The sequence below is a fragment of the Hipposideros armiger genome, unplaced genomic scaffold (assembly GCF_001890085.2).
Source record: "Hipposideros armiger isolate ML-2016 unplaced genomic scaffold, ASM189008v1 scaffold_535, whole genome shotgun sequence".
NCBI classification, from domain to species: Eukaryota; Metazoa; Chordata; class Mammalia; order Chiroptera; family Hipposideridae; genus Hipposideros; species Hipposideros armiger.
In genome coordinates, this window is record NW_017731885.1 from 216,995 (window position 1) to 229,976 (window position 12,982).

At 42.3% G+C, this 12,982-nt stretch overlaps 1 protein-coding gene across 1 annotated transcript in view; it reads left to right on the plus strand.

The window, feature by feature from the left end:
- The first annotated feature begins 899 nt into the window (after positions 1-899).
- SLC9A4 (solute carrier family 9 member A4) overlaps positions 900-12,982 on the plus strand; it is a 62,347-nt gene continuing 50,264 nt past the window's right edge. The window contains exons 1-2 of the mRNA XM_019668731.1: positions 900-1,424; positions 6,644-7,107. Coding sequence (XP_019524276.1) covers positions 1,169-1,424; positions 6,644-7,107 — 720 coding nt within the window. The 5' untranslated portion in view covers positions 900-1,168. The remainder of the gene's footprint in view (positions 1,425-6,643; positions 7,108-12,982) is intronic.

The following is a 12,982-nucleotide window of genomic DNA, read 5'->3' on the forward strand; positions in this document are numbered from 1 at the left end:
CTGACCAGATGTAGAACTAGGAATAGATCCATAGAATCCACTTCAAAATTCTTCCAGGAACACTCTGTTGTACTGCTTCTTTTGAACAAATAGACCTAAATAACAAAGTTCTTTAAGATGAAAAATTTGTATGCATCATGAAGTTTTTCAAAACTGAAATTAGAGATGTATTGCATGGAGCTTTATCTTCTGCTTATTGTTTTTATTTTATTTTATTTTATTTTTTAACACTGTGTAAAGTTTATGGAAAAGTGGAACTTCATTCTTTCTTTGAATCACTGCTCATGGAGCCCAGTCATGTGCTATGCCTCCTCCTCCCCCTCCTCCTCCTCCCCCTCCTCCCCCTCCTTCCTTATTTATAAAGACTATATGACACAGTGTACTAGAACATTCCTGGTTGTGGTCTGGCATATATCGGTAGCTTTTCTTTATTCTCAAAAGTGCCCTGGTTTAGATGACAACGACATGGTCACCTTAGTGGTTTATCATTAAACATGCCAAGGTGTCCTATTTTGGCTGCCCACTAGGTGTCAGCAGTGTAACCTCCGGAGAACGTTCAGGGAAAAAGCATTTCATTACAAAAGTCAAATCAGAGCAAATAATTAAGTGTACTTCAAGAGCTACCTGCAGCCTTGGCCATTGAAAACAAGTGAGAGAGCGGGGGAGGGGAGAAGGAGCAGGTGCAGGGCAGGTAGCTCCTCACTGGGCTCTGGTAGAGAGGGAAGGACTCCCTTCCTGGTTAGAAGGACTCCAGTGATACCTGGAATGAGCGCCTTGGCGTCCTTTGAAAATTTCACTCACAAGATGAAACCAGTGTTCAGTGAAGTGAGGAAACAGCTTTGAATGGAGCGATATTTTCCCCCTTCATAAATTGCTCTTCAAATCACGATCAGATAAAGGTCACCCAGGTAGCTAGCTCCCTGGGCTTTCACAAGTCTACTGAATGGCTGCATTTGAGCCAGAAGCTGAGTTGCCTGAGCACAAATATTTGAAAGGTGATTTGAAAACCTCTGCACTCAGAACTCGGTGACCTACTCGGGCTCTTCTTGGAATGAACGGACGGTACATGTGTTACCTGTGACCAGGTGGATGCTGCAGCTCCCTAGAAACCCTCCTCCCTTCAGAGGTGTGGCTCACAGGGGCACGCAGGGTAGGAGAAGCCCACAGCATGGGTTTTCAGATGTTTGTGCTTTTTTGTCCTTGGAAGGTGTTGCTCTTGCTAGTAGCCCTCAACGGCTCTGAAGCAACTTCTGATTTGAATGAATCCACAAACGCCACTACCCAGCATGAACCAAATGTTCGATTTGCTGCTGCCAGCTCAGAGCCAGATGAGAAGATATCTGTTTTTGTACTGGATTATGACTATGTGCAAATTCCTTATGAAGTCACCCTCTGGATACTCCTAGCATCCCTTGCAAAAATAGGTAAGTCCCCAAACACCTGATTGTGCAAGTTGTTGTCCACATGAGATACTGTATGTGAAAATGCCTTGTGGATGGAGAGCTAAGTGGATTGTAACTGTTACTGCTATTGCGTCAAAAATTCTGATCCCTTGAATCAAGGGGAAGTCATAACTGCTTTTTATAAAGCCATTTAATGCTTCAGAATTGTGCTGTGAAATTTAAGAGCATAACTTTGAGTCCTAGGTTGTTTTGATTTCTTTTCATTTCAGGGTGACAACCATGTGACATTATTTGGCATGCAAAAATCTCAAGTTCTATGCTTTAAAAAATACTATAGAGTAAAGCATGTAGACCTCAGAATGATGGAAATTTCAGGAACCACATAATGATTCTTCTGTAAAATACTTTTCCTTCATTCTTGGCTATTCTACCAGGGGCTTCATCAATGGCTCCCATTGTTGATTCTTTAAAAGTGGTGTGTGCTCCCTGCAAATTGACAGAAAGCAAGGACAACAATTACAGGTGACTCTTATATCACTCAGTGATGGGCTACAGGGGCATATGGGATAGTATCTGTCAGTAAAATATTGATTTACACCTCAGCCAAATGAAGACAGTGGGGCACCTCTGGTTTCCTTCATGAAATAAAGTGAATTCCAGTTAATGGATTAAATTCTAATCAAGGTTTTTTTGTGCCAAAAGCCAATGTGATAGTTGATGCTTTGTGACCATTTGATCCCTAACTCTACCCGTTCGTCTCCTTGAAACCAGCTTATTCCAAAGTGGGAAAATTGATACAATTATCCCAGTTATTAAGTATAACATCTCCTTTGCCTCTGCCACAAAATTTGTTGTTTGAGTAGATAAATTGCTTTATTAGAATCTATGAAACATTTTGATGCTCATTTATATTTTCCCTCTAGGATGGGTATGAAATATGGGTTGAGCCATGAGATCTGGCAGTTAACTCCTTGGTATCAAGACGGTGGGCTTAGTCTGTCATCTAACTCCCCATGGGTTTGGGAGGCTACTGGTGTATTAATCAGGTGCTCCTTCATAACTGCTACTCATTGAACTAGGAAAGTCTGAAGCTAAAATGGAAATTGTTAGTTTAAAGAACTCGTGTGTGACTTGTCAAATGATTAAATTACACAAAGGATCTTGCATTATTTCTAAGAAGTGCTCAAGTTAAAAAATGGCTTTTTTAGAAAAGGGATAATAGTATCAGCTCAAAGCTAAGGGTCTGACCACATGAACACTGAAAACATTTGTGGTGATCTTATGTGGATCTCATGTTTACCTTTGTAAATAATGTGAGAGATCCCTACCCCCCAAAACCGGCCTTTGCTCTTCACAGTAAGGGGTTAAGTTGGTCTGAGAACCAGGAACTAAATCTGCCACTTAGCTAGTCACTTTGCCTTTCTATGTCTCAGTTTGTTCATCTGTGAAATTATTTCTAAGACCACTTTTCAGTGCAAATAAGGATTTTCTAATGAAAAAGAGTCTTGCATTCTATTATCAGTAAACATCTCAATGCCAAAAGCATATATTTTATCTTGGTTTTATATTAGCATAAAACATAACTTGTTCTTTAGAAGTACTGTATGTGGCCAGACTCAGTGTGTCTATTTTAGAGTTTTGTAAGGACGTTATTCTTCACAGAGCTGCTGGTTTAAATGTTTTCGATTTTCACGTTGATGTAATTCAACATACTACAGAAAAAGAAAATAACTTAAGTAGGTTATCAGTTGGGTGACACTTATTCAAATATAATTTTATACTTTCCAGTCTTTAAGAATTCATATTATTTTTATATTGTACATGAAAAGGTCATTTTTATTGACTATATACTATGGGCTTATAGTTTTATATATGGTGGCTCATTCACCTGGGGCAAAAAAAAAAAGACATAAAACTTTAACAAGGAGTATACATAGATTTTTTTTTAGATTCTACATTATAAAACTTGAATTAAAATATAATTAATAATCATTGTTATTATTCATTCTTTACTCAGTCATTCTATCAGGCCACATTTATTGATCATCCACGCAATATGTGGAAATGACCGTGGTTCCTGGCCTCAAGAGATTTAGTCTGATGGGGAAGGCAGATGAATCTGGCACTGCCTAGTAGACACTCTGACAGAAAAACATCACAACTCTTCCCAGTCCTTTTAAAAACATCCAACTATGCATGTTCTAATACACTGATATAATAGAACAAAGGTAACACAAAGTCACACCAGACTTTGTTGTTTAACTTTAACTTCAATTCCACTTCTTGGAATATTCTAGAAGGACGTTCCTTGAATCAATGGACAAAATGGAATGGAAAGGCCATCTTTGCTTTTTAGGTAGAGCTTTGTTATTTGTGGCCATTTAAGTTTCAGGCACTGGAACTATAAAGTCTCAAAGTGACTGACTCTATTGTCCATCATGAAAGGGGAGAAGAGTTGTGAAATATGAAATGTATGTAGCATTTTCCTTTACAGTGCCCTACTTACAGGCATGAAGCCCCTTCCTGCTACCGCTGAGTAGGTGCAACTTGGCTTAAGGTGGGTGCACGTTGGTTCCATTTCCGGAAACTCAATTCCTGGAAGCAGGGCCAAACTGGGGAGACACAGGGCCTGAGAAAAAATGCACTATGGGCTCTTCCACAACTTTTACATATTAAAAAGCTCAATGTGGTTAAAATAAGCACTAAAAGATGAAGGAGGAAGATGAGGAGGAAGTTGTCATTAGGAAATGGTGAGAGCAGGACTCTAGAAGGAGGCCTTGAACTGGTCTTGAAGCCAGTTGGCTAGGCCTGTTGTTTGGGATACTGTCTCTTGATACTAATAATACTAATAATACTCCACTGTATTAACCTGCCTGCTACAGTGAATGGAGAAGTGAAAAGCTGTGTCCAAGGAATCCCACATGCTCTTTGGATGGCTGAACCTAAAATTTCCTTTAAAAACATTCAATGGCTCTCCATGGCCTATGAGCGAAAAACCTACACTCAATTACTTGGGTCAAAATCATCTTCAAACCCTTCTCCCAGTACTCTTGCCAATTAAAAATTTGCTCCAGACAGGAATTTGGGCCATTCCTGTCTCTCTTCTTTTTCTCTTGGAGTGCTCCCCACCCAAAATGTCTCCCATTCTCTTGTCCAACTATGTAAGCCCTAGTCAACCTCCAACAACCCAACAACCCGTTTAACTTCTAGTTTCCATGTAAAATCTTCTCTGATGACCATTTAACCTGTTCATTCATTCATGTACGAGTATACACTTACGGATTCTTTCAGGAAATTGACCAGCTATTATGTAGTAGACAGATTGCTAAGCATTTTGGGGAGACACAAAGATGTCTATCATCCTGCCTGAGTCTGAGGAGTTTAGAGTTTAGTAGGGGAGATAAGTCATGCACAAAAAAAATGGTAGAAAGGGATCATTGTTGTTAGACATGTACAGATATAATGTTATAATAATTCACAGGAAGATATATTATTTCTTTAGGAAGAGATCAAGAATAGCTTAACCTCTCAAAGGCTGAGCAAGACCAAAATAGGTTGAAGAAAAAGACAATCCAGATGCAGCAATAGTATATGAAGACAAGAAAGGTGGCCTGCAGGGTGAAAAGGCATGTGGTTGTGTGCATGTAGGAGGTATAAATATAGAGCAGGTGTGAGGAATTCTGATGTGGAGAGAGCTCCTGGATGACCTGCTGGGCCCTGATCTCTTATTTGCTGGTATAGTCAATATGCCCTTCATTGTATCCTTACACATTACATTGTTTTTGTTTTCTTATTTATTAGTGTCATGTTTCTAAAATTTCATCAACACTTGGAAACTGTAGAAAACATGTTTGGTCCACCACCTCACAGTACTTCCCAGAGGGTTGGTCTTGGCCCAGGGATGCTTCACAAATATCCTCAGTTTAAAATCTGTGGGCCGGCCGAGTGGCACATTGGTTAAGAGCTGACTTGGGACACCAGCTCTGAGCACCAGGCTCTGGTTCGGATCACACATAAGGGCCAGTGACACTGCCCTCCACAGCTAAGATGGTGAACAACAGCTCAACCTGGAGCTGGGCTGCAATGAGTCGCCAGCGACAGGTGTAGGCTGCAGCCCCTGGGGCAGTGGGCTGCCATAAGCTACCGTGAGTGTCAGGCAGCTAGCGTGAGTGGCCGGCAGCTGGTGTGAGCTGCCAAGAGCCGCTGTGAGCGGCGGTCCAGAGGCCTGCAACCGATCTGCCTCACCCGGAAAGAGTGCAATGATAATACCAACATGGGTCAGTGAAGCAACATCCTCCACAACTAGACTGAAGAACAAAAGGACAGTAGCTTGTCTGTCCCCTTCCCTGATTCCCCAGCGCTGTTCCCCTCCCCTAATTCCCCAATAAAATCTTAAAAAAAAAATCCATGAGATGCTTTGTGTACCTTCAGAGTCAGGTGGGGAAGGAGATGATCAGGTACACATAGTGTAGACAAGTCATCTGGCAGCAGGATGTGGAAGGGACTGGGGGTGAGGATGAGAGAGAACATCAGGAGGACAGTGCAGTAATCAGGATGAGAAATGTGGAGGTTCTTAAGTGAAGTGAAGGCAGCGGCTGCGGGAATGGAGAGGATGGGTGGATGTCAGGGGCAGCTAATGCGACACATAACTGATGAAACGGGGAGCTGATTGCATGAAGGGGCAAAGGTGATGGAGGGGGTTCACAAGAATGCGACTTGATTTACCTCTTAAATGGCTGACTGGATGGCAATGTCACTAAGTAAGGGAAACAAAATAAAGGACTTTTAATTGTTTCTTTGTTTGCTGGAGAAGGAAGTGAGGGTTAGAACAAGCCGAGGTTCAGGCAACAGTGATAGACCCTGCATGTGCTTTAAAGGTGAGTTTTGTATGAGTGCAGAGGAGGTCCACCCTCTTCTCCCCTCTTCCCTCACATGCCCTCTCAGATTCCTGTAAGGTGGAGAAAGCAGGAAAAAGGAACGGGGAGGGGGTGGCTGGCTGAGAACCATTGATTCTGTCACTTGCACTGGGCCTGGCATGTTTAAGTACTTGGACTTGTGTAAAGCCCCTGCAACACTTCCGATTCCTGCTACAGATGGGGTGCTGGGGCTCAGAGAGGCCGGTCAGCTTGCCCGAGGTTCCATCTGCTTTCAAAGACCTCTTGTGCACTGTCTCCTGATGTCTTAGTGACCAGAGCCAAGCTACCAGCAATCGTTTATTGTAGTTCTCTGCTCTTCTCCAGGCTTCCACCTTTACCACCGACTACCAGGCCTCATGCCAGAAAGCTGCCTCCTCATCATTGTTGGGGTTCTGGTGGGCGCCATCATTTTTGGCACGGACCACAAATCGCCTCCAGTCATGGATTCAAACATCTACTTCCTGTATCTCCTTCCACCCATCGTCCTGGAGGGCGGTTACTTCATGCCCACCCGGCCATTCTTTGAAAACATTGGCTCCATCCTGTGGTGGGCAGGCCTGGGGGCCCTGATCAATGCCTTCGGCATTGGCCTCTCCCTCTACCTCATCTGTCAGATCAAGGCCTTTGGCCTCAGCGATGTCAACTTGCTGCAGAACCTGCTGTTTGGCAGCCTGATCTCCGCCGTGGACCCGGTGGCCGTGCTAGCTGTGTTTGAGGAGGCGCGCGTGAACGAGCCACTATATATGATGATCTTCGGAGAGGCCCTTCTCAATGATGGCATTAGTGTGGTGAGATGTCAATGACAGGTCCCCAGGGAACTGAGGGGTCCGGGTGGGGCTGCGGACAAGAGTCTGTCTTCAGGGCTAATGGAGAAGGCTGAGCAGGACTGGGCCACAGCAGAACAGAGATTGGTTTCAGTCAATGCAGTGTGGCCCAAATTTTGGTGACTTCCCTTAGAATCTGCATTGTGTACATAATTGCTCACCTACACTGCTTGTCACTCAATAGCCAACTAACCTCTTTAAAGAGTGAAAAAGAGAGAGAGAGAGAGAACAAATCATTGTGTAGTTTAATTCAGTTTTTCACTCTGCAAGCAGAAACTGTTGCTAAAGTCTCTTCTGGGTTTGAACACTGGCTTATGTGTTTATTTTCTCTCATTCACGGGACCTCACCCTCATTCCCTTTGTATGCTTTTTAATTATTTTTAACATGATGCATTAGATGATGAAGTTAAATAAAAGATAGGGGAGGGAGAGAGATGACAGAGGATTTGCAAAAACGTGTTAGCTTATATATCAGTCTCGATTGTATGACTCATTTGGAAAATGTGAAACAGGGATTTTTGCTTAGGAGTCAGTCCTTCTGGAGGAAAGCCGAGAAGGACTTACAGGCTAAATCAAGCATTAAGGCCCAGAAGATATCCTTGGCTGGCGGTGCTGGAATATTCTGGACTAGCCGTTCCATTGTTCAGCTTCATTGCATTACTGTAAACATTCACCAGTTGTTAGTGTAGGAGATTTTTATAATACTTTGATATACTTTTCTTACTTTTAAATTTATATGACATCACATAATACTAGAATTAATTTTTAGTACAAAAGACTCAAACAGTGCAAAATTATATGGCATAATAACACAAACAGTCCACTCGCCCCTCTCTTCACCCTCGATGCGAGAGGCAACCCCTGTGATGAATCTGGCATTCTCCCTCCTGGTCTTTATTATGTACACACACATACAGATGTCAATGTAGATGTATATTATCTTATGTAAATTGGGTAGGATTATATTATATATGTTGCCTAGATGTAACAAGTCTTGGAATTCTTTCTCGGTCTTTTCAACTGCACAGTACTTCACTGGTTAAATTGACTATAATTTATTTAATCATTTCCTGATGGCAGCATATTCAAATCGTTGCCAACTTTTCACTTAAAAACAGTGTCACAGTGAATATTCATGTTTCTGCAGGCATCTTTTTTTTTTTGCATTTGTATTTTTATAGGGTATATTCTAGGATAAAATTTCTGGGTTAAAAAGTATGTCTATTAACAATTTTGGAAGACACTGTTTTAATCACCTCCTCCTCATCAATTGATGAGAGAGGGATTCCCACTCTAGGTTTTGGGAGTGACCCATGAAAATAGACAGATGAGATCAATAACAGTTTATTAGTCACAGTGGGGTGGGGGAGGGGAAACACCGCACGCCATTCAGGGCCACATAGGGGCAACCTCAGGAGCAGAGTGAACAATCGGGGATGTGGGAGGCATGCTGTATAGCATTAAGAGGATGGGGTGCCTCCTGCTTCCCCTGGGATGATGCAATTGGCTTGTTTGAATAAGCCCACAGGCTGGCAGGGGACTGACATCCACTACTCAGGGATAAGCAGGAACCACCCGTGGTCCCCTTGATAAGGAGGGTCATTGGCTAGGGGACCTTATCCATGGGGTCAGATTGGGAAGGAGACTTGGCAGTTACCACATTCAACAGCCTCCCCCATTTCACCAAATGTCAAGCTAGCACATAATATTGGACCTTAGTTTTAGTCCTTACACCACAGCTGCATAGATTTTTTTCAGAACATCTCTATGGGCTTACTCTTCCACAATGTATTGAGTGCATATTTCCTTGTATCATGACAACAAGGGAAATTGTTTTCTTAATGTTTTCCAATCTAATGAGCAAAAAATGATTACTCATGTTTGTTTTAATTTGCATGATGATCTTAAGCATCTTCTCAATGATTATGGGTCATTAGTGTTTCTCATGCTGTGAACTGAAAATTCATATCCTTTTAGGGTCGCCAGACTTTAAAACAATGCAGAGCACTGAGTGAAATTTGAATTTCATATAAACTACAAACATTTTTTATAAGTATGTCCCCATTATTGTAGGCAAATATTGCATCTTGTCCATTTTTCTTAGGGATCCTTTGTTTTTATTTTTAATTGATTTGTAGGAACTCATTAAATTATCCAAACTTTAAACTTCTGAATAAGGCATAAAAATCAAACACTTTCTCCCATTTTGTCACTTACATTTTTTAGATTATGTTATCTATTATCCTCTACAAGATTCAAATTTTTATACGGTTAAACCAAACCAAAGCACCCTTTTATTGCCTCTGGGTTTCATGTTTTGCTTCCGGAGATTGTGCCTAGCCAAAGACACGCAAACATTATGGTTTTTATTTTTTCCCCTTTTGTATTCAACTATTTAATTGATCTGGTATACCATATTTTGTCATGATGACTTTGTGCAAAAATAGTTAGTACAGGGGGAAAAAGGCTCTTGAAAAGTAATGCACGATATCAGGGTAGATTCACCAAATGAAGGAGGCCCATACCTGAAGTCAGAAGTCAATTTATTTATTCCTAATGAGAATCTCTAGCTGTGGGACAAGATATTAGAGTCATCGGGCTTGAACATTCCACCTGGGCAAGTGTCACAAAAAACCAAGTTGTCAGAAAGTTGCCAGGGGAGCCTGGACTCCAGACCGCTATAGATTCAGGTATTTGGTTTCTGAGAGTATGATCCTCAAGCCCATCCCTCAGAAGCGCCCTCGTGGGCCTGATGAGTGCTCAGGTGTACCAGACCTGCTGACTTAGACCCTCTGGGAGGGGAGTTTGGGAATCCATTTCTAACAGGCACCTCAGACGACCGCTGATGTTTGAGAACTACTGGTTTATTGTCTTTAGATTGAGAGAAGCCAATGTTTCTTGATCTAAAATGATGATGGATCTAGAGCAAAGACTGCACACCTGTCCTCAGACTGGGCTAGGTTAGTCTCCAAGGTCCTCTTTCCCCACCAATTCTTTCTTTTGGTATTTTCATATGTTACAATGGAGTAAGTGCCCATGTCTGAGAACCTGTTGCATCTCCTAAGGTGGCCATGATGCATTCATTTCATAGTTCATTTCCCAGATATAATCTCATCTCACTTATATTCAAATTCTTTTGGGGTACTTGTTTACTGTGACCCCTACTACTGTCAATGCCACTGAAAATACTTATCTGTGGTAACATCAGGCCACCTCTTGGCAGCCTATTCTAAGGTAATTATTCATCCTTTACTCCATAAATTATTAGAGAAGCCTAGAAATAACTCTCTAAATATCAACTCTTCAGTTTTCACAGAACACGCTATTTCCTCATTGGGGAATTCATGATACAATCTACAAACATTTTTGCTGAGAAATCGTCTTTATTTATTACCAATGAAAGCATTTGACTCTGCTCCCTCTTTGGTGCTGCTCCTGATCTTGAGACTCTGACCTCACCCTGGATTTTGTCTAGATTTTACATCTAGAGCCAATCACAGTTTGGCTTCTGGTTGGGGTTTCTTTGCTAGCAACATTTGTTTGACTTTCCCAAAGTTTAATTACTTCCACTTGGACATTTTTTTAAAATGATAATTTCAAAATAAAATTATAATTTTCAAGTGACCAGAGTATCCTCTGAGGGCACTGCCCTGACCTCTAGTGGGCAGAGCTGCTGTTGTGTTGGCTCCAGAGGGGTTGCCCACACGTCACTCCTGGGTCTCTCTGTGGTCACCCACAGCACAGTGAGTATTAAGTGTGTGTTGGGGTATTTCTGTGTCCCTACGTGAAACCAGAGAAGCCCCAGGGCCAGATTTAGAAAGCAGTTTGCCAGCAACTGGTATTTAATGCAGTCCAGTTGTATTTTGAGCCACCCTTTCATTGAGGAGGGAGTCTTCTCAAAGGCAACAGTCACAGGCATGCTCTTTCAACAGAAAGTCTGAGTCACCTAGGAAGTGACCTGTGATTTGTGGGTTGCATGTGACAACTCTACAGATCTTTATCCACTGAAGAGTTGCCTTCTCTCTAAAGAGAAAGAGCTGCTCCAGAGCTGATTCTCCAGGTCTCTTGTCCCACTTATTTCTCTCTCTTGCTGAATGTTTTAAGTTATGACTCTTATCACCAGGACATATTCCTAACGGTGGGCTAAAAAAGCAGCAACAAAAGCCAAGTAGGTTTAAAATCATAACTAGTATCCCCAGTTGAATCTCATGGCCAAAATCACAGCAGAAACAGAGGTGCCACCATTATATCCCAGCCCTATATATGATCGCCTTTACATTTATTATTTTATTAAATCCTTACATTGTGCTATGAAGAATGAATTTATACCCATGTTTCACAGGTGAAGAAAATAAAGCAGAAGAAGTTAAAATGAACTGAATGAGGACATGCTGCCTGGCCAGTGGCAGGCTGAGCAGGGTACTCAGGTCTGTCCTGGTCCAATCTCTTTCCTTTCATTCCTACCTTTGAATTTTCAGCCCAGGGAGCTGGGAAAGCTTGTAGGGAACCCACATGTTACCAATGGGGAGACTGAGCTCATGTCCAGTTAGTAGTAAAGCCAGTATTCTTTCTCCAAATCAGAATTGGCTGAGTTGGCCAAGTCCAATGTGTGGCTCAAGGAAAGATTCTGATTGTCTCTGTGCCTCATTTCTGTAAGATTGGGGATGATGATATTACTTAGCTCAGAAGGTTGCTGGGAGATTCATATTAAGCTCTTTGTCCAGTGAGTGCCCAGCACGCAGTGCGTATTCAGTGCTTGCTAGCTATTGTTTTTATATCACATCAGCTCATGGACATGATATGGTGGTTGGCTTGCTCTTAATAGGTGGTTGCTTTTAAATATGGAACTACTTCATTTATTGTGGGCAGGTTGTTCTTATATTATATCCGTCCTTGGTTTTCCTGGATCAGTTTGTTGAATAAGCAACAAGGCAATGCCAGTAAGGTTTCTATAACCTCCCCCATCTCTCCCCCCTCCCCCCTCTTCCAACTTATCTGAGCGGTCCAAAGGTGCCAGGATGGGCCAGGGCTGATCTGGACCCAGGCAGTCAGGCTCCAGAGCATCTCTGCTCCTGAATGCTACTCCATGCTCCCTCTCTTTTTTTTTTTTAAGCTGAGTCATCCTGCCACCTGTTGGCAGCTCAGCAGCTGCTCAGCTTGGGCCGGGAATCAAACCGCTGTTGCTCAGAGCTCAAACTCTTGAGTTAGCTCTTAACCAACTGAGCCACTCGGCTGGCCCCTCCATGCTCTCTCTTCACTAGTCCCTCTCTACCTCAAACCTCTTGTCTTCTGGTTTGCTCTCCTTCCTCTAGTGATATCACTTGGCATCTTGCAGGGGCTGTAGTCCATCCTCTAAGAATGGAGTGAATGAAAGAGTCATAGAGAGGTGCAAACCTAGGAACCATCTAGACCCAGATATCAGGGCTCACATCTGTATACTGACCCTTCTTGGTTTTTTGGGCCTCTCAGGTGAGTTACAAGATCTCCACATGCTTAACTTGCCTTGCTGTTGTTTTAATTATAGACACAGACTGTCAGAGAAGTAATTTATTTATTGAATATAATTTATTCTACATGGCCCAATATCCAAAAGTTATACTGAAAACTTGTCCTCCCCCTGTTTTTCCCTGCCAGCAATCGATAGCAGCAGCTTCTTAGCAGAGATCCTTCAACTTCCATTCAGTCTGCCCCTCGATGGTGCATTCTTGTTGCTGGCATCCGATCCTAAATTTCTTAGTCCTTTATGCTAGAATTCCTTTGCCCTTCTCTCTTCTCATCTTTCCATTCCCATTATCAGCCTAACTTGGCTACCTAGCTGCCTGTGGAGCCTCATGATTTC